At 44.6% G+C, this 20,929-nt stretch overlaps 2 protein-coding genes across 2 annotated transcripts; both read left to right on the forward strand.

Moving 5' to 3' along the window:
* The first annotated feature begins 100 nt into the window (after nt 1–100).
* LOC111977002 (androgen-dependent TFPI-regulating protein) lies at nt 101–7,533 on the forward strand. The gene is made up of 6 exons (XM_024006236.2): nt 101–364; nt 580–729; nt 885–986; nt 6,156–6,271; nt 6,437–6,609; nt 6,810–7,533. The coding sequence occupies exons 1-6, from the start codon at nt 125–127 to the stop codon at nt 6,833–6,835; spliced, it is 807 nt and encodes a 268-aa protein (XP_023862004.2). The 5' UTR covers nt 101–124; the 3' UTR covers nt 6,836–7,533.
* A 2,168-nt stretch (nt 7,534–9,701) lies between these two features.
* LOC111976493 (protein tyrosine phosphatase domain-containing protein 1-like) lies at nt 9,702–13,604 on the forward strand. The gene is made up of 9 exons (XM_024005345.2): nt 9,702–9,798; nt 10,322–10,487; nt 10,581–10,661; nt 10,768–10,889; nt 10,989–11,126; nt 11,237–12,279; nt 12,571–12,765; nt 13,182–13,292; nt 13,376–13,604. The coding sequence occupies exons 1-9, from the start codon at nt 9,789–9,791 to the stop codon at nt 13,508–13,510; spliced, it is 2,001 nt and encodes a 666-aa protein (XP_023861113.1). The 5' UTR covers nt 9,702–9,788; the 3' UTR covers nt 13,511–13,604.
* Nucleotides 13,605–20,929: the final 7,325 nt, after the last annotated feature.

Here is a 20,929-nt window from a genome sequence, read left to right on the forward strand (position 1 = left end):
ACGTATATAGGTTAAGAACTATGGGAGAGGTTGAGGGTAGAGGAAGGACAAGAGTTAAAAACAAACAAACGGCCACTGGGCTTCCTCTCGTCATTATATGGTAGAGAGTGGAAACGGCAACCGGATGCTTCACATTTATACATCCGGTGAAATATCTGTCTCATTGTTCTATCTGTGCGGAAGCTCAAAAGCTGTCAAAATGGCTACTACCATGTCATGGGGATCATATCTCCTCATTCATGTAGTAATATTTTCATGGTATGTCTTTACCTTATCGGCGAATTGCTCATTGAAAATCACACAGGGCCACCCAGGAGCTAAAACATACGGAGGCCGCTGGAAATATCTGACTTTCCTCAATCTGGTGAGTGTGGTTGGTGGCTATGTTATGTTAGAAAATGTTAGAAATAGTTTACACATCCGCGTTATTGTATTACCCTACATAATGTTTTACCTTGCTGTGGCTTCGAGCCAAGTGAGACAATTATATAATTGCATTGCTGTGTTATATAGCCATATTGCTAGAGGCGGTGTCCTAAGTAATGGTAGTCTAACCATTTCTGCATCATTTTCCCCAAGGTTTTGCAGACAGTGTTCTTCGGACTCGTTGTTTTGATTGACATTATCCACCTGATATTGCCATCCAAAAATTTGAGGTGTGGTGTACCTCTCCTCTTAGTGAAATTAAGAGACACCATTTTCACTATTTGGGCTTTTCCTATTGGGACAGTAAGTGCCTTTAATGTCTATATTTATATTTTGTGTGTGTGTGCACATTTGACTACATTTATGACGTGTATAATCAACAGTACATCTAAACTGGTATTACTGAAAACATGTATTTGGACATAATAACCAATTTTCTCTTCATTTCTAATCCCCAGTTTGTGTTCTTGTCCTTCTGGTCAATATATCACTACAACAGAGAGCTGGTGTTTCCAAAGTTTCTTGATGACATTATTCCTATCTGGTTGAACCATGCTATGGTAAGTGTCACAATCATGTGCACGTACTGCACATGGTGGACTTTGTACTGACTGTGTGATCCCAATGTATTCTGTTAAATATGGGGCTGTATCCAATTGGTTGTGCAGGTCAGTGTGGCTTTGTATCACATGGTACTTTGAAGAAGTCATGTCCTAGTAATTCAAGGGTAGATGTTTCTGAATAGGGTTATGGTCAGATTCACATGCTTTGAACAGTGTCTCTGATCTTTCAATTATGGTTGCATTTCACATGAATTAATGTAGCCAGTCACACAACAATGTGGTGTTGCCAGTGTTTTCCAACCAACTGAGCCATCAAGACTACATTAGTAATCTGTCAGCACAATGGACACACCTCTCACTCTGTGGCCTCTGTCTCCACTGCACCTGTACTGTACACACCTGGTCAGTTTTACAATTTTAACAGTAGAATACCTTGTCAGAACTGGTTTTAACACATTGCGAGCTGTACAGGATGGCACCGACAGAGTTGGTCGCCTCGCTTTGCATTCTTAGGAAACTATGCAGTATTTACGTTTTTTATGTATTATATCTTGCACTGTTACCCCAGGAAATCTTAAGTCTTATCACATACAGTCAGGAAGAACTATTGGATATAAGAGCAATGTCAACTTACCAACATTACGACCAGGAATACGACTTTCCCGAAGCAGATCCTCTGTTTGGACCACCACCCAGGACAATGGATCGGATCCCAGTAGGCGACCCAAAACAATGGCGCCGCAGAAGGAACAGATGGAGCGGTCTTCTGGTCAGGCTTCGTGGACGGGCACATCGCTCACCGCTCCGAGTATACTCGTCAATGTCCAGTCTCTTGACAACAAGGTAGACGAAATTCGAGCAAGGGTTGCCTTCCAGAGAGACATCAGAGATTGTAACACTCTCTGTTTCTCGGAAACATGGCTCACTCGGGATACGTTATCAGAGTCAGTACAGTCACCCGGTTTCTTCACGCATCGCTCCGACAGAAACAAACATCTCTCTGGTAAGAAGAAGGGCAGGGGTAATCATAATCATAATCTTATGATTATAGAGTCGTGATGTGATCATAACAACATACAGGAACTCAAGTCCTTTTGTTCACCTGACCTAGAATTCCTTAAAATCAAATCAAATTTATTTATATAGCCCTTCTTACATCAGCTGATATCTCAAAGTGCTGTACAGAAACCCAGCCTAAAACCCCAAACAGCAAGCAATGCAGGTGTAGAAGCACGGTGGCTAGGAAAAACTCCCTAGAAAGGCCAAAACCTAGGAAGAAACCTAGAGAAGAACCAGACTATGAGGGGTGGCCAGTCCTCTTCTGGCTGTGCCGGGTGGAGATTATAACAGAACATGGCCAAGATGTTCAAATGTTCATAAATGACCAGCATGGTCAAATAATAATAATCACAGTAGTTGTCGAGGGTGCAGCAAGTCAGCACCTCAGGAGTAAATGTCAGTTGGCTTTTCATAGCCGATCATTAAGAGTATCTCTACCGCTCCTGCTCTCTAGAGAGTTGAAAACAGCAGGTCTGGGACAGGTAGCACGTCCGGTGAACAGGTCAGGGTTCCATAGCCGCAGGCAGAAGAGTTGAAACTGGAGCAGCAGCACGGCCAGGTGGACTTGGGACAGCAAGGAGTCATCATGCCAGGTAGTCCTGAAGCATGGTCCTAGTGCTCTGGTCCTCCGAGAGAGAGAAAGAAAGAGAGAATTAGAGAGAGCATACTTAAATTCACACAGGACACCGGATAAGACAGGAGAAGTACTCCACATATAACAAACTGACCCTAGCCCCACGACACATAAACTACTGCAGCATAAATACTGGAGGCTGAGACGGGAGGGGTCAGGAGACACTGTGGCCGATGACACCCCCGGACAGGGCCAAACAGGAAGGATATAACCCCACCCACTTTGCCAAAACACAGCCCCCACACCACTAGAGGGATATCTTCAACCACCAACTTACCATCCTGAGACAAGGCCGAGTATAGCCCACAAAGATCTCCGCCACGGCACAACCCAAGGGGGGGCGCCAACCCAGATAGGAAGACCCCGTCAGTGACTCAACCCACTCAAGTGACGCACCCCTCCTAGGGACAGCATGGAAGAGCACCAGTAAGCCAGTGACTCAGCCCCTGTAATAGGGTTAGAGGCAGAGAATCCCAGTGGAGAGAGGGGAACCGGCCAGGCAGAGACAGCAAGGGCGAGTCGTTGCTGACCGCATTATCTACCAAGAGAATTATCTTTGATTATAATCAGAGCCGTGTATATCCCCCCCCAAGCAGACACCTCGACGGCCCTGAAAGCACTTCATTGGACTCTATGTAAACTAGAAACCACATATCCTGAGGCTGCATTATTGTAGCTGGGTATTTTAACAAAGCTAATCTGAAAACAAGGTTCCCTAAATTTTATCAGCATATCGAATGCGCGACCCGGGCTGGCAGCATTCTGGATCATTGTTACTCTAACTTCCGCAACGCATACAAAGCCCTCCCTCGCTCTCCTTTCGGCTTATCTGACCACGACTCCATTTTGTTGTTCCCAGCATATAGACAGAAACTAAATCAGGAAACGCCTGGGCTCAGGTCTGTTCAACGCTGGTCCACGCTTCAAGATTGCTTCGATCACGTGGATTGGGATATGTTCCGGATAGCCTCAGACAAACATTTTTGATGTATACGCTGATTCGGTGAGCGAGTTTATTATCAAGTGCATCAGTGATATTGTACCCACAGCGACTATTAAAACCTTCCCCAACCAGAAACCGTGGATTGATGGCAGCATTCGCGCAAAACTGAAAGCCCGAACCATTGCTTTTAATCATGGCAAGGCGACCGGAAACATGACCGAATACAAACAGTGTAGCTATTCCCTCTGCAAGGCAATCAAACAAGCTAAGCATCAGTATAGAGACAAAGTAGAGTCGCGATTCAACGGCTCAGACACGAGATGTATGTGGCAGGGTCTACAGTCAATCACGGATTACAAAAGGAAAACCAGCCCCGTCGCGGACACTGACGTCTTGCTCCCCGACAAACTAAACAACTTCTTTGCTTGCTTTGAAGACAATACAGTGCCACTGACACGGCCCATTACCAAAACCTGCGGGCTCTCCTTCACCACAGCCAACGTGAGTAAAACATTTAAACGTGTTAACCCTCGCAAGGCTGCCAGCCCAGACGGCATCCCTAGCCGCGTCCTCAGAGCATGCGCAGACCAGCTGGCTGGTGTGTTTACGGACGTATTCAATCAATCCCTATCCCAGTCTGCTGTTCCCACATGCTTCAAGATGGCCACCGTTGTTCCTGTTCCCAAGAAAGTTAAGGTAACTGAGCTAAACGACTATCGCCCCGGAACACTCACTTCCATCATCATGAAGGGCTTTGAGAGACTAGTCAAGGATCATATCACCTCCACCCTACCTGACACCCTAGACCCACTCCAATTTGCTTATCGCCCCAATAGGTTCACAGGTGACGCAATCACACTGCCCTAATCTATCTGGACAAGAGGAATACCTATGTAAGAATGCTGTTCATCGATTACAGCTCAACATTTAACACCATAGTACCCTGCAAACTCATCATTAAGCTCGAGACCCTGGGTCTCGACCCAGCCCTGTGCAACTGGGTCCTGGACTTTCTGACGGGCCACCCCCAGGTGGTGAGGGTAGGAAACAACATCGCCACCCCGCTGATCCTCAACACTGGGGCCCCACAAGGGTGCGTTCTSAGCDCTCTCCTGTACTCCCTYTTCACCCARGACTGCGTGGCCATGCACGCCTCCAACTCAATCATCAAGTTTGCAGACGACACTACAGTGGTAGGCTTGATTACCAACAACAATGAGACGGCCTACAGGGAGGAGGTGAGAGCCCTCGGAGTGTGGTGTCAGGAAAATAACCTCACACTCAATGTCAACAAAACAAAGGCGATGATCATGGACTTCAGGAAACAGCAGCGGGAGCACCCTCCTATCCACATCGACGGGACAGTAGTGGAGAAGGTGGAAAGTTTTAAGTTCCTCGGCGTACACATCACTGACAAACTGAAATGGTCCACCCACACGGACAGCGTGGTGAAGAAGGCGCAACAGCGCCTCTTCAACCTCGGGTGGCTGAAGAAATTTGTCTTGTCACCGAAAACACAAACTTTTACAGATGCACAATCGAGAGCATCCTGTCGGGCTGTATCACCACCTGGTACGGCAACTGCTCTGTCCACAACTGTAAGGCTCTCCAGAGGGTAGTGAGGTCTGCACAACGCTTCACCGGGGGAAAACTACCTGCCCTCCAGGACACCTACAGCACCCGATGCCATGGGAAGGCCAAAAAGGTCATCAATGACAACAACCACCCGAGCCACTGTCTGTTCACCCCGCTATCATCCAGAAGGTGAGGTCAGTACAGGTGCATCAAAGCTAGGACCAAGAAGTTGTTTTTCAGTATCTATCTCAAGGCCATCAGACTGTTAAACAGCCGTCACTAACATTGAGTAGCTGCTGCCAACATACTGACTCAAATCTCTAGCCACTTTAATAATTAAATGTATGTAAAATTGGATGTAATAAATGTGTCACTTTAAACAATGCCACTTTATATAATGTTTACATACCCTACATTACTCACCTCATACGTATATACTGTATTCTATACCATCTACTGCACCTTGCCTATGCCGCATGGCCAACGCTCATCCATATATTTATATGTACATATTCTTATTCATTCCTTTACACGTGGGAGTTGTTGTGAAATTGTTAGATATTACTGCACGGTCGGAACTAGAAGCGCAAGCATTTCGCTACACTCAAATTAACATCTGCTAACCATGTGTATGTGACCAATACAATTTGATTTGATTTACAAAAGTCTAACAGACACTTGCTGTAGATGTTTCACAAGCAGGCATTGCTGAGTACATAATGGCCTGACCTCTTCCTCTATTCCTCCAGTCTATCCTAATGTTTCTCAAACTATTCCAGGTGGTGCATGTTTTTAGTTCTTGCCTAACACTAACATGACATACCCTTGTTTTTGTGGCCACAATGCATCAACACATGCAATGAACTATTACACATTTGTTACACGTGGGGCTATGATGATAGGGTTGGTTTCTGTCAATCTTTATTTCAGTCATGTCTTTTCCCTCTGCTTACAGCATACTGTCACCCTGCCATTGGCGCTGTTGCAGATGTATATTCAGCCTCATAGATATGGCAGCAAGATGAGAGGCCTTCTAGGTCTGTCCGTCTTAGTTGTTCTTTATCTGGGATGGTAAGTAAGGTTCTAGCAATCACATTGTTAAGTTGTTGTGGTTTGACGAAAAATGCTCTGTTTCTTCGAGGCCGCCTCTTACTCCTCCACTTCTTGACTGAATGTTATGATACTTTAACAACATTTGGACATCTTCCTATAACCCCTCCCCCCTCCCTCTCTCAGGGTTCTGTGGGTGCACCATGTGGCTGGTATCTGGGTGTACCCCATCATGGAGCATCTGAGTCCTATGGGCCTGGTGATATTCCTGGGGGTGTCGTCCATCACCATGGCCCCCCTCTACCTGCTGGGGGAGAAACTCAACCACAAGATCTGGAAGAGCACTGCAGTATCTGCAGGTGGGACAGCTCTCTGACTGTATGACAGGAAAATAACCACACTGTTTAGATGCCCCCACCATCTCAATGTAGCAGGGTTTCTGTCCTAGAGTACCACGAGGCCTCTGAATTTGCTTTGTCAGGTTGTCAGAAGAGGGGGTTACCTTTGTCAGTGTGTTGTTCATTGACTACTCTCTACTCTCGTTCTCTCTCTCTGAAAGGGCCTCCGAGAAAGAAGAAGAAATAAGTGTGTGCTGGCATGTCAGCTGAGAGCCACAGAGGGGATCAGAGAGGAAAGACAAACAGGACCGGTACACCCAGCACTGATCACCTCATCCAAAAAGAGACTGCTGGGTCTCTTGGTGAAGGTAGAAGTTGCCCCTAATCACAGATCTAGAATCAGATTACCTTACCCTCAGTCCTATTTATAACCTTTAGGATTAAACAACTATATCTTATCCTGTATCAATAGTTAGAGTCAACTTGTACCTGCTCAGTATCTCTCAGGCAGCTCTCAGGCAGTGGGCATTATGTGCTTCTATGGTCAGATGCCAAATAATTTAAAGATTCAATTCAGCAATTAGACTTCATTTACTCCACCACTGGATATTGTGCTGTGTCACATTGAGGTAACAGCTCAATATAATATTTTATATTAAGTTGATCCTTTATTGGTTGAGTTAACCCATTGTTCTCTCATCCTACGTGGAGTAATAATATTACAGTATAAATACATTTTGTGATTCTATTACCTTTATCATGATGCTGTTTCACTTGATACGGTACTGTTGGTTGTGAAAGGCACAGTTCCTTATGTGCATTTGTTATTTTACATTTTGAATTCATGTTTATAATGTATGTTGACTTTTAGAACACTATGGTTCCTTATTTAACTTGGAGGGAAGTAAGAACAAGATAAAATGAAATTAAAAGATTTGAATTATATACATTGATGTGACTCCTTTTATTAGGTGAAATAGTTGACATATTGCAATCTGAGCTGCTTTATAAACAAAGTGAGGATTCATTCTATTTTCCTGCTCTGGAATCCTTGCCTGTCACTGCCATTTGTAGCCAGGTGGTGGAGCCATCAGGTCCATGTTTCTCCTCTGCAGGAAACCACGGTAACCCCCTGGCTATCGGAGGGTACTTCTAGCCTTGTCTGAGCCAGAAATGCCAATAGGGCACGAGCCGATCTCCTGTTTCTGTAAAGTGATGCAGTTTTTGTTTACTTAGCGAAAGCGTTCAGATCTAGATTAAGTGTCTAGGGGGAGGGACTAGAGGTTGTTTCTAGACGTTAATTTAGTTGTGTCTGTCCCTGGTTAGGCCTGCCTGGACAGCTGTCCCACACTATGATCTCATTCATCAGGCCAGGCTAATCTTCTCAACGATATCCTCTCATCCAGAGGCCATGTATCACCCTCTTATGTAAGACTCCTACACAATTAGGTATCTGTAGAAAAGAGTACAATTAAGCAGAAAAGGAGTAGAATTTAGTCACAATTTACATATGGAGAGTCTTTGTTCCACTGTGGATGCAACCACACAATATAATTTCACAATGTAACAGCACAGTAATACAATGTTACTAGAGTCATTACAATGTAACTACACAATAAAAATGTGTCTAAAGTGTTACCAAATTAAAGGCGCATTGTGTCATCAGAGGATTCAACTAGACTGAAGTACTAAGCTAATCAGATAATACAAGAGATTACAGTAACCTTAAATCCTTCATGAACAACACAATCAGTTAAGTGCAGGACTGTCAATCCGCTAATCAATTTATCATCCTTACCATGTCACACATTCATCTGTTGTGAAAGCCATTGTAAGCAACATGTTCTACCCTACCAGAAGGTTCTATCTTACCAGAGGGACCTCAAGGACACTTTCCCTTCCCAATTACCATTCATTGTTGCAGAATGGCCTGAGATGCGTCAGTGTCGTATCTTTCCCTTAGACGGATCCATAATCAGCTTTCAAGTACCTCAGGTAAGCAAATCATGATCGAACTTGACACTGTGCTTCCTATTTCATTCAGGTCCTGCCCCTTACCTGAATAGGATCGACTCAATCTTCTCTACAGTGTCTGAACCTGGATATCACAGTCAATGACAGTTCACTTTGGTTGTTAATCCCATCAACCAAAAAATGTACCATAGGATTTTCTTTGTGTGTAGGATTGATATACAGTGCAGCATAGCACACTGAATGACTCAATGAGAGTACAGTTAATATTTTGGTGTAAACATACTATACATTGGATGTATTGATTTCTGATCACATGATATCTCTGGATGATTGATCCGACTAACAAGTGTTATCTCAGTGTGGTTATGAACTGAAGGGAGTTCAAATCTACATGGTCAGAGATGACCAGTCATTTTTGCTCTATTGTGAGGTGGATTGGCCACGGGCTTTTGCCTGTTGAACCTATTTGTACAGTAATGAGATTAGTGGGTTAATCCAGGAGTCAGGAATAGACCTGCTGCTCTTCCTCCTGAGGGAGGTACAGTACATGACTAAGGAGGAGAGAAGAGGAGCGTCCAGGGAGGTGTCTTAACGTCCAGAGCCATGCCACGGTTCAACCTACACCTCTGATGTTCCTCCTTTCTCTGACTCCTCTCAACGGAGGCAGCCCAGGATGCTGTATTCCCATGGATCAAAATACCTGTTCCTGGTGAGATACATGGCACTGCCAGTCCAAAGATGAGCATAACGAATGCAGTGGATGGTGTCGTTGCCAAACCCTAATTTCCAGAGATAATCCAGGCTGATTAACTGAAGACCCGTGGTGGTGCAGGACTACTAAAGCTTAGATTTAAAGCATCTGAGCAGACTACTGTCTGTGGTCCAACGTGGGCATGTGGAGTCGTTTTAGGTTGATGTCTGAAGATGCTGACGATCACTAGCTCCACATCCTTGTTGCTACAGGTGTAAGTGCTGAGGATACTTTATTTTACTATTTTGAGGTTGCTGTTACTTTGTTAATGTGTTTAGGTTTTTATCTTAGACTGTGTGTGTGTGTGTGTGTGTGTGTGTGTGTGTGTGTGTGTGTGTGTGTGTGTGTGTGTGTGTGTGTGTGTGTGTGTGCGTGCACGCATGCCAAGGCACTGCCATGGCAGTGGATGTCTGCCTGAGTATTCCGTCCTCTAGTACTCCACCCTCAGACGAGCAGTGGAGTCCCCTACCGCTTCATGGAGTCAGGTATGCCTATACTATATCATAGAGGATAATATATACTGTTAATAAAACAAATTGTTCAGTATGTATGAAGAGTTGAAATAGGTTTTTGTGTTGCTATTTTTACAGTAATTCGGTTACGTCTGGTGGAGTGTGCCAGACAGATTAGCTAGCTGTAAATGGCTGAACACCTCATACTTAAGCTTGATACTACTTCTTTACATTGTGAACACCTCATAGTTAAGCTTGACACTACTTATTTACATTGTGCTAATCCAATCACAGATGTTGATTCTGCAGTTGGATTCAGAAAGAAGAAACAATGTAGTGTATGATACCTGTATGGTAGTCCATTGAATGTATCAGTTCTTTCCAACATGTCTCCACAAGCAGACTACAACATCAAATATAATTCTGAGCGGAAACTGCTGAGGTCAGATGGTTGAAGTGACAGAGGACGATATTCTACAAACACCACCATCCCACCACCCTTGATATCACCCCTCATCTCTCCTATAAAACCCCCAATCCTCCCTGTGTCTCCCAGTCAGAACCCCCCGGGCGAATTACACGTTGGTCGGGGAGGTGATACGTCATGTCATACCTGGAGCCACACAGTGCTCCATAGGGTGTGGAGGTCTGAACTGCAAGTATGAGGACCCTGACTGCTGGAGCGAGGACGAGCAGGCCATCAAAGGCCTCTACTCCTCCTGGTAGGAATCAGAAAGGCTCTATGAAAATGTGTATGTTGAACGTAAGTGGATTATACCCATACGTTTTATGCAGAAGCATGCCTTTCTTTTCAGGGTCACAGAGAACCTACTTGCCATGGCCAGGCCCTCTACTGCATTAATAGAAAAGTACAACATCATTGACCAATTTAAAAGGTAATTTAATAGATTTACTATTTCATGATTTACTGTCCTCATGAATCAGTTCAATACAGCTAGTAAAGATAAAATAATAGATTCCTAATTCAGTGTGTGTGTGTAGATGTGGCCTAAAGACCGTGATAAACCTGCAGAGACCAGGGGAACACGCCAGCTGTGGTCCCAACACACTGGAACCAGAGAGTGGATTCTCCTACCGACCTGAGGTGTTCATGGAGAATGATAGTAAGTTTATGACTATTTCTCTACAATGAGGAAAACTAAAGAAGCCAAAGGCAAACTTACCATGAGAATGGTAAAATAATGACTGTCCTTATACTCCAGTATATTTCTATAACTTTGGATGGAATGACTACGGGGTGGCCTCCCTCACATCCATCCTGGACATGGTGAAAGTCATGTCCTTTGCGATGCAGGAGGGGAAAATGTCTGTCCACTGTCATGCTGGTCTGGGAAGAACAGGTAATGTACTATAGGACAAAAAAGTTTGACAGTCATAGTAATCAAAATGACTATGCTTTGTGGTCACGACTGACCCTAACGCTGATGGTTTTGCCTGTGTCTTCTCTCAGGTGTGTTGTTAGCGTGTTACCTGGTCTTCGCCACCAGGATGACCGCTGACCAGGCCATCGTGTTTGTACGTTCTAAACGTCCCAACTCCATCCAAACCAGAGGTCAGCTGTATTGCGTGCGGGAGTTTGCCCAGTTCCTGGTCCCCATCAGGAGTATTTTCTCCTGCGCTGAGCCCAGGACTAACCCAGTCACCCTGTCCCAGTTCCTGACCCGCCAGAGACACATGCTGCACGGCTATGAGCGACGGGAGCTCAGGCACCTGCCCAAGATCATCCATGTGATCTGCAAGCTGCTGCTGGACATCGCTGAGCACCGTCAGGTTATCGAGGAGGACATGCTGGACGTCAATGACATGACCGCCGAGGAGGAGATGGAGTTTGAGCGCTACTACGACTTTGGCTTCACCAAGGGTAGCTTCGGGGGAGGCAGCATGGGGGACCGGCCCCGCTTACCGGGACCCCCAACGAAACACCGACACGCCAACGAACCGGCCCTCTTCTACCACCGCAAGAGTCTGAGCTACAGCGAGTCGGACGTGCAGAGGCTAGGCTCTGAACTCCACCTGCTGACCCAACCTCTCTCCAACTTTCTGTCCGCTAGCAACGTGCCTGTGGCCTGTTCTCCCTCCCTGAACTCCCTGCATAGAACCCTGGCCACGGTCAGCCCTGTCACCACCACGTACAGCTCCCAAAATGGATCCTTACCCCATGGGTCCCTCTGGGAGCAGAAGAGCCTGGCGGAGGGATCCCCACTCCTAAAGAAGAGGCAGAAAGCCTGCCAGAGCAGCGAGTCTGAGTGCCACCCTAAGCAGAAAACGTTTGGCAGCATGTTGTTTAGGTGGAGGAAGAAGCAGAGGGAGATGTTAGAGAAAAATGAGAATGTGTCCCAGGTGTTTCAGATAGAGGAGTCAGAGGTGCCCTTCATCACCATCCAGACAGAGCTGTCCAAGGAGGCCAGGCGGGTGCTGGTGGCCCAGGCCCTGGCTGTGGATCTGGAGCTGGATGGAGAGGAGGAACACAGGGAGAGACTCCACGCCTGGCAGGTAGGAACTCTATATTTAATCGCATCGTTTTTTAAAAATACTGTCCATACAATATACTTATATTTCTATATACTGAAATATTATTAGATGTGTAATGGTACTTATAGAGTAACATAGCACAATTGACAACTCATGTTTACCTGACCCTTATCTGACAACTACATTTGTACATAAAGGAAATTCCTATAGGTTTGATTTTCCTTTTTGATACTGCAGTGCCATTAGGTTAACTCCATTTGGCCTTTTGTGTGCTTGGGCAGCAATGATTGTCTATTTTGTATCTGTTTGCAGTCCGGGTTAAACATGGGAGGGGCGTGGGAGAGGCTGTGTACATTGGAGAAGGACCCGTTTGTGCTCTCTGGGCTGATGTGGACCTGGCTGGAGCAGCTGAAGGAGCCAGTCATCTCCGTCAGAGATGTACAGAAACTGGACCTTAACGACAGTGACCCTGCAAACCCAGAGGCTGTCTTCAAACCACTGGACCAGGTCAGCAGCACTTATTGTAGGCCACATCAGGGCTTCTCACTCTGGGCCCAATCCTACTGTACATGATAGATCTACCACAGAAAACTTGGACTTGCTAAATACTTTGTGAATCTACTGACTACTTCTGTTCAGTTAACCTATTCATTTGGGTACAGCAGTTGCCTAGAGGTTAGAGCAGCCGAAAGCCCCGGGCCAGGCAACACAAAAATGGGAATTGAACCAAACCTGCAGTTGGAAGGCTGTTGGTCTCTGATCCCATGTACCATCTCCTACCTTGTGCCCTTGAGCAAGGCACTTAAACCCCCCATAATTGCTCCCCACAAAAGGCCCACAGTTTCTGGGGGTGTTCGGAAAGACACAAGACACATTTTCGTTCAACAATAAAGCTGTATTCTATTTGACCACATCCCCTCCAGGCTCCCAGGGAGATGTTGATGTGCATTCTGGACTGTATGGCTCATGTTCTCACAATACCAGAAGAGGTGGAGGCTGCTTTCCTGGAGCGCACCATCAAGGCTTTCACCAAGGTAGAATACTAGATGATGTAGCGTTCTCCCTTTTAACAACAGTAGTTTAAAGCGGTATAAACAGCTGTTTTGACTCTTCACAGATGGGACAATGCTCAGCGGTGTATCCGGCCATGACAGAGATCCTCAGGCTGGTCCTACATGACATGAGGTTTATAGCCATAGAGGAGGATGAGGTACCATTTATGCCTCCTGGCCCCATTATGCTGACCCCATAGCCCTGCTGGATTCTGTTCCAGACTGTCCCTATGTAGAGACTTGTTATATATTAAACAGCCATATACAGTGGCAAGAAAAAGTATGTGAACCCTTTGGAATTACCTGGACTTCTGCATCAATTGGTCATAAAATTTGATCTGATCTTCATCTAGGTCACAACAATAGACAAACACATTCTGCTTAAACTAATGACACACAAACAATTATACGTTTTCATGTCTTTATTGAACACACACCATGTAAACATTCGCAGTGCAGGGTGGAAAAAGTATGTGAACCCTTGGATTTAATAACTGGTTGACCCTCCGTTGGCAGCATAACCTCAAGCAAATGTTTTCTGTAGTTGCGGATCAGACCTGCACAGCGGTCAGGAGGAGAATTTTGAACCATTCCTCTTTACAAAACTGTTTCAGTTCAGCAATATTCTTGGGATGTCTGGTGTGAACTGCTCTCTTGAGGTCATGCCACAGCATCTCAATCGGGTTGAGGTCAGGACTCTGACTGGGCCATCCCAGAAGGTGTATTTTCTTCTGTTGAAGTCATTCTGTTGTTGATTTACTTCTGTGTTTTACGTCGTTGTCCTGTTGCATCACCCAACTTCTGTTGAGCTTCAATTGGCGGACAGATAGCCTTACATTCTCCTGCAAAATGTCTTGCTAAACTTGGGAATTAATTTTTCCGTCAATGATAGCAAGCTGTCCAGGCCCTGAGGCAGCAAAGCAGCTCCAAACCATGATGCTCCTTTCACCATACTTTACAGTTGGGATGAGGTTTTGATGTTGGTGTGCTGTGCCTTTTTTTCTCCACACATAGTGTTGTGTGTTCCTTCCAAACAACTCAACTTTAGTTTCATCTGTCCACAGAATATTTTGCCAGTAGCGCTGTGGAACATCCAGATGCTCTTTTGCGAAATTCAGATGTGCAGCAATGTTTTTTTTGGACAGCAGTGGCTTCTTCCGTGGTGTCCTCCCATGAACACCATTCTTGTTTAGTGTTTTACGTATTGTAGACTCGTCAACAGAGATGTTAGCATGTTCCAGAGATTTTTGTAAGTCTTTAGCTGACACTCTAGGATTCTTCTTAAGCTCATTGAGCATTCTGCGCTGTGCTCTTGCAGTCATCTCTGCAGGACGGCCACTCCTAGGGAGAGAAGCAACAGTGCTGAACTTTCTCCATTTACAGACAATTTGTCTTACCGTGGACTGATGAACATCAAGGCTTTTAGAGATACTTTTGTAACCTTTTTCAGCTTTATGCAAGTCAACAATTCTTAATCTTAGGTCTTCTGAGATCTCTTTTGTTCGAGGCATGGTTCACATCAGGCAATGCTTCTTGTGAGTAGCAACTCAAATTTGGAAGTGTTTTTATATGGCAAGGCAGCTCTAACCAACATCTCCAATCTCGTCTCATTGATTGGACTCCTGACTCCAAATAGCTTTTGGAGGAGTCATTAGCCTAGGGGTTCACATACTTTTTCCAACCTAGACTGTGAATGTTTAAATTATGTATTCAATATAATTTGTGTGTTATTAGTTTAAGCAGACTGTGTTTGTCTGTTTTTGTGACTTTGATGACGATCAGATCTAATTTTATGACCAATTTATGCAGAAATCCAGATAATTCCAAAGAGTTCACATACTTTTTCTTGCCACTGTATGTTGTGCCTTCCTGCGCAGTTTGGGTTTTGAATCCACAGTTTTTGTTATTTTGTCATCACATATTGTACTTTAAGTGTATTGTATATAATATATGACTTGTTTACCTCAATATTGTACAGTTACAATGCAGACCCAAGGAAATGCAGTTTATTTCAGAGTTTAAAATTAAAGTGTCAGTTTAGTTTTGTTAAGCAGATCAAGGGGGAGTATTTGTTACAGTATATGCCTTAAAGACTTGTAGTTATATTGAACATGTAACATCCAACACAACACACTTCATCTCCACATAAAGCCAGCTCAGTGATTATCACCATCCATGTACAGAAATGTGGTATTACACAAAAATAAAGTATCATGGCACGGTAAACTGCAATGGTTTTCCCATTCATTCTTGCATGGGCAGGCTTAACATAATGGCAATATTAATATGCATTAGTTATTGATTACAATGTCAATTGCATAAACAAATGGTTTATAAAGCAGGCACAATAGCAGTTATTAAACAGTGGTGGAAAAAAGACCCAATTTTCATACTTGAGTAAAAGTAAAGATACAGTTGAAGTCGGAAGTTTTTATTTATTTAACCTTTATTTAACCAGGTAGGCTAGTTGAGAACAAGTTCTCATTTGCAACTGCGACCTGGCCAAGATGAAGCAAAGCAGTTCGACACATACAACAACAACACATGGAGTAAAAACAAACAATAATACAGTAGAATAAATATATACAGCATGTGCAAATGAGGTAGGATAAGAGAGGTAAGGCAATAAATAGGCCATGGTGGCGAAGTAATTACAATATAGCAATTAAACACTGGAATGGTAGAATGTGCAGAAGATGAATGTGCAAGTAGAGATACTGGGGTGCAAAGGAGCAAGTTAAATAAATTAATACAGTATGGGGATGAGGTAGATTGGATGGGCTATTTACAGATGAGCTATGTACAGGTGCAGTGATCTGTGAGCTGCTCTGACAGCTGGTGCTTAAAGCTAGTGAGGGAGGTAAGTGTCTCCAGCTTTAGTGATTTTTGCAGTTCGTTTCAGTCATTGGCAGCAAAGAACTGGAAGGAGAGGCGGCCAAAGGAAGAATTGGCTTTGGGGGTGACCGGTGAGATATACCTGCTGGAGCGTGTGCTACGAATGGGTGCTGCTATGGTGACCAGTGAGCTGAGATAAGGCACGGGCTTTACCTAGCAGAGACTTGTAGATAACCTGTACCCAGTGGGTTTGGCGACGAGTATGAAGCGAGGGCCAGCCAACGAGAGCGCACAGATCGCAGTGGTGGGTAGTGTATGGGGCTTTGGTGACAAAACGGATGGCACTGTGATAGACTGCATCCAATTTGCTGAGTAGAGTGTTGGAGGCTATTTTATAGATGACATCGCCGAAGTCGAGGATCGGTAGGATGGTCAGTTTTACGAGGGTATGTTTGGCAGCATGAGTGAAGGATGCTTTGAAACCAGATTGCATAGCGGAGAAGGTACGGTGGGATTTGAAACGGTCGGTAATCTGTTTTGTTAACTTGGGTTTCGAAGACCTTAGAAAGACAGGGTAGGATAGATATAGGTCTGTAGCAGTTTGGGTCTAGAGTGTCACCCCCTTTGAAGAGGGGGATGACCGCGGCAGCTTTCCAATCTTTGGAAATCTCAGACGATACGAATGAGAGGTTGAACAGGCTAGTAATAGGGGTTGCAACAATTTCGGCAGATAATTTTAGAAAGAGAGGGTCCAGATTGTCTAGCCCAGCTGATTTGTAGGGGTCCAGATTTTGCAGCTCTTTCAGAAAATCAGCTGACTGGATTTGGGAGAAGGAGAAATGGGGAAGGCTTGGGCATTGCTGTGGAGGGTGCAGTGCTGTTGATCGGGGTAGGGGTAGCCAGGTGGAAAGCATGGCCAGCCATAGAAAAATGCTTATTGAAATGTTCAATTATAGTGGATTTATCGGTGGTGACAGAGTTTCCTATCCTCAGTGCAGTGGGCAGCTGGGAGGAGGTGCTCTTATTCTCCAGGGACTTTACAGTGTCCCAGAACTTTTGGCGTTCGTGTTGCAGGAAGCAAATTTCTGCTTGAAAAAGCTAGCCTTGGCTTTTCTAACTGCCTGTGTATATTGGTTTCTAACTTCCCTGAAAGTTGCATATCACTGGGGCTATTCGATGCTAATGCAGAACGCCACAGGATGTTTTTGTGTTGGTTAAGGGCAGTCAGGTCTGGAGAGAACCATGGGCTATATCTGTTCCTGGTTCTACATTTCTTGAATGGGGCATGCTTATTTAAGATGGTGAGGAAGGCATTTAAAAAAAATAACAACCAGGCATCCTCTACTGATGGGATGAGGTCAATATCCTTCCAGGATACCCGGGCCAGGTCGATTAGAAAGGCCTGCTCGCTGAAGTGTTTCAGGGAGCGTTTGACAATGATGAGGTCTCCCGGGTGGCTCCCGGTAGTCTCCCGGGTGGCGCAGTGGTCTAGGGCACTGCATCGCAGTGCTAGCTGCGCCACCAGAGTCTCTGGGTTCACGCCCAGGCTGGGCTGGGTTCGCGCCCAGGCTCTGTCGCAGCCGGCCGCAACCGGGAGATCCGTGGGGCGACGCACAATTGGCATAGCGTCGTCCGGGTTAGGGAGGGTTTGGCCGGTAGGGAGGGTTTGGCCGGTAGGGATATCCTTGTCTCAGTATGTAAAAAATGTTATAAAATGTATGCACTCTACTGTAAGTCGCTCTGGATAAGAGCGTCTGCTCTTGGCCGGTAGGGATATCCTTGTCTCAGTATGTAAAAATGTAATAAAATGTATGCACTCTACTGTAAGTCGCTCTGGATAAGAGCGTCTGCTAAATGACTAAAATGTAAAATGTAATGAGGGGTGGTCGTTTGACCGCAGACCCATCACGGATGCAGGCAATGAGGCAGAGATCGCTGAGATCTTGATTGAAAACAGCAGAGGTGTATTTGGAGGGCGAGTTAGTTAGGATGATATCTATGAGGGTGCCCGTGTTTAACGCGATTTGGGGTTGTACCTGGTAGGTTCATTGATAATTTGTGGTGAGATTAAGGGCATCAAGCTTAGATTGTAGGATGGCCGGGGTGTTAATCATGTCCCAGTTTAGGTCACCTAGTAGCACGAGCTCAGAAGATAGATGGGGGGCAATAAATTCACATATGGTGTGCAGGGCACAGCTGGGGGCAGAGATGGTCTATAGCAGGGGTGTGCAAACTCAAATACCCAGTGGGCCAAAATGTAAAACCTGAACAAAGTCGCGGGCCAACATTGAACAAATTAACCTTTTAATATGACCCAACAAGTTTTGCTTTAACATTGAATATGGAACAAGCATCGCTTATTACCATACAATATATAATTTAATAGTGGAGACATGCAAAATCGAATTTCAAATGAAAAAACACATCAATGGCATTAATTTATTAAATAAATTAAATGTAAATAAAAATCGTATGCCTCTTTTCTATTGCAGCCTTCTGATTTAAATACCAAAATAAACTTTTTCCACTGGCTAATAATTTTACAAAATAAAATGATAATAAATCAATCAACCATTCAAGCCCATGCCTTGTAGCAAGAAAAAGTGCACAAAGAAAACGTTAATTATTGCACACTGATCTAATCTGATGTGGCCAAGCCAGCACTTTGTGTGTGGCTTTTTTGAAACATATTCTGTTGTGAAACCAAAAATTATTTTCATCTCCCCTACTTTCTGGCTCCTTTGAGTCATGTCCAGGTCCTTGTATTTGTCAATGGTGTTTCGTTTCATAGTGTCGTCTAATGTTGTACTCCTTACTTACAGCCACGTTGACTCCACAAACAAGACAAACAGGTTTGTCTTTTACATATGTAAACAGATATTCTGCCTCCCACTTGTTCAGAAAGCTCCTGTTTTCTGCCTTTCTTTTCGCCATTTTTGGGAAGGGATAGCCGCTGACAGTTGTAGCGTCTATGTTGCTATGACTACTGTCACAGAGGAAGGGCGTTTCTGGGTCCTGTCCTGATTGGCGCGCGAAAACAACAGCAGAGCATTATGGGATTCGTAGTATTAGCGGTGAATGCGCTGTATAATACGGCGGGCCAGCTCTAGTAGTAATTTGGTATTGTCTCGCGGGCCAATATAATTACCCCGCGGGCCAAATTTGGCCCGCGGGCCAAGTGTTGACACCCATGGTCTATAGCAAGCGGCAACAGTGAGAGACTTGTTCTGGAAAGGTGCATTTTTAGAAGTAGAAGCTCAAATTGTTTGGTACAGACCTGGATAGTAAGACAGAACTCTGCAGGCTATCTTTGCAGTAGATTGCAACACCGCCCCCTTTGCAGTTCTATCTTGGAGGAAAATGTTATCGTTAGGGATGGAGATTTCAGGGTTTTTGGTGGTTTTCTTAAGCCAGGATTCAGACATCTGGGTTGGCAGAGTGTGCAAAGCAGTGAGTAAAACAAACTTTGGGAGTAGGCTTCTAATGTTAACATGCATGAAACCAAGGCTTTTAAGGTTACAGAAGTCAACAAATGAGAGCACCTGGGGAGTGGGAGTGGAGCTAGGCACTGCAGGACCTGGATTAACCTCTACATCACCAGACGAACAGAGAAGTAGGATAAGGGTAGGCTAAAGGCTATACGAACTGGCCGTCAAGCACATTCAGAACAAGAGTAAAAGGAGCAGGTTTCTGGCACGATAGCATAGATTCAAGGCAATAGTGTACAGACAAAGGCTAGGATGTGAGTACATTAGAGGTAAACCTAGGCATTGAGTAATGATGAGAGAGATATAGTCTCTAGAGACGTTTAAACCAGGTGATGTCATCGCATATGTAGGAGGTGGAACAACATGGTTGGTTAAGGCATATTGAGCAGGGCTAGAGGRTCTACAGTGAAATAAGACAGTAATCACTAACCAGGACAGTAATGGATGAGGCATATTGATATTAGAGAGAGGCATGCGTAGCCAAGTGAACATATGGGTCCAGTGAGTGGTTGGGCTGACTGGGGACACGACGATTCAGACAGTTAGCAGGGCGGGGCTAACAAGCTAGCAGTTAGTAGGCGATTTCTTTCCGAGCTAAAGGTTAGCTGATGACTGCTAGCAGTGGTTTGCTGACTGATAGCTGGTAGCTAGTTAGCTGGCTAGCTTCAATTGAGGGATTCCAGATCCTAAGTAAATATAAATACTTTAGAGAAAAAAAAACAGATCCACGCCACATTGGGTGAGGCGGGTTGCAGGAGAGTATTTAGAAGTTGAGGTTTAGGAAAATATTTAAAGATATGCAAAGAAAAATATATAAAATGATATATACAAGGGACACGACAGGACAAAGACAAAGACGTCTGACTGCCTCGCCATCTTGGAAATCAATCTTTTGGAATGTAGTGGAGTAAAAGTTATCAAAAATATAAATAGTAAGGTACAGGTACAAAAACTACTTAAGTAATACTTAAAAGTGTTTTTACTTAGGTACTTTACGCCACTGCTCGTACATATGTAGACATTTTAGTGACTGGTGCGAACTGCTGTAGAACCTGTGAAGTCCTCCCACAGGGAGGAGTGTTGCACGGGAGTTGAAAGAGTATGCCTTCAGGACATCCTTCAAGGACATCCTTCATATCCACTGCTTCCACTGATGCCAAAATGCTTCAGTAATCACAGACCACATTATGAATGCTTTGTAAACACACAACATGAAATGTACATCAGTTCATCACTACAGTACTTAAATACAGAGACAGAATGTACTATCTTATTTGTTTCCTTGATGGATGGAAA

The sequence above is a fragment of the Salvelinus sp. IW2-2015 genome, linkage group LG17, assembly GCF_002910315.2.
Source record: "Salvelinus sp. IW2-2015 linkage group LG17, ASM291031v2, whole genome shotgun sequence".
Taxonomy (NCBI): Eukaryota; Metazoa; Chordata; class Actinopteri; order Salmoniformes; family Salmonidae; genus Salvelinus; species Salvelinus sp. IW2-2015.

What these genes read in the sequence shown, in the direction of transcription:
- LOC111977002 (XM_024006236.2), top strand. Translation starts at nt 125, where the DNA reads ATGCTTCACATTTATACATCCGGTGAAATATCTGTCTCATTGTTCTAT. An exon ending in GGGCTTTTCCTATTGGGACA is followed by an intron (nt 730 to 884) that starts GTAAGTGCCTTT and finishes TCTAATCCCCAG; the next exon opens with TTTGTGTTCTTGTCCTTCTG. An exon ending in GTTGTTCTTTATCTGGGATG is followed by an intron (nt 6,272 to 6,436) that starts GTAAGTAAGGTT and finishes TCCCTCTCTCAG; the next exon opens with GGTTCTGTGGGTGCACCATG.
- LOC111976493 (XM_024005345.2), top strand. An exon ending in TCTTCAAACCACTGGACCAG is followed by an intron (nt 12,766 to 13,181) that starts GTCAGCAGCACT and finishes CATCCCCTCCAG; the next exon opens with GCTCCCAGGGAGATGTTGAT. An exon ending in CCATCAAGGCTTTCACCAAG is followed by an intron (nt 13,293 to 13,375) that starts GTAGAATACTAG and finishes GACTCTTCACAG; the next exon opens with ATGGGACAATGCTCAGCGGT.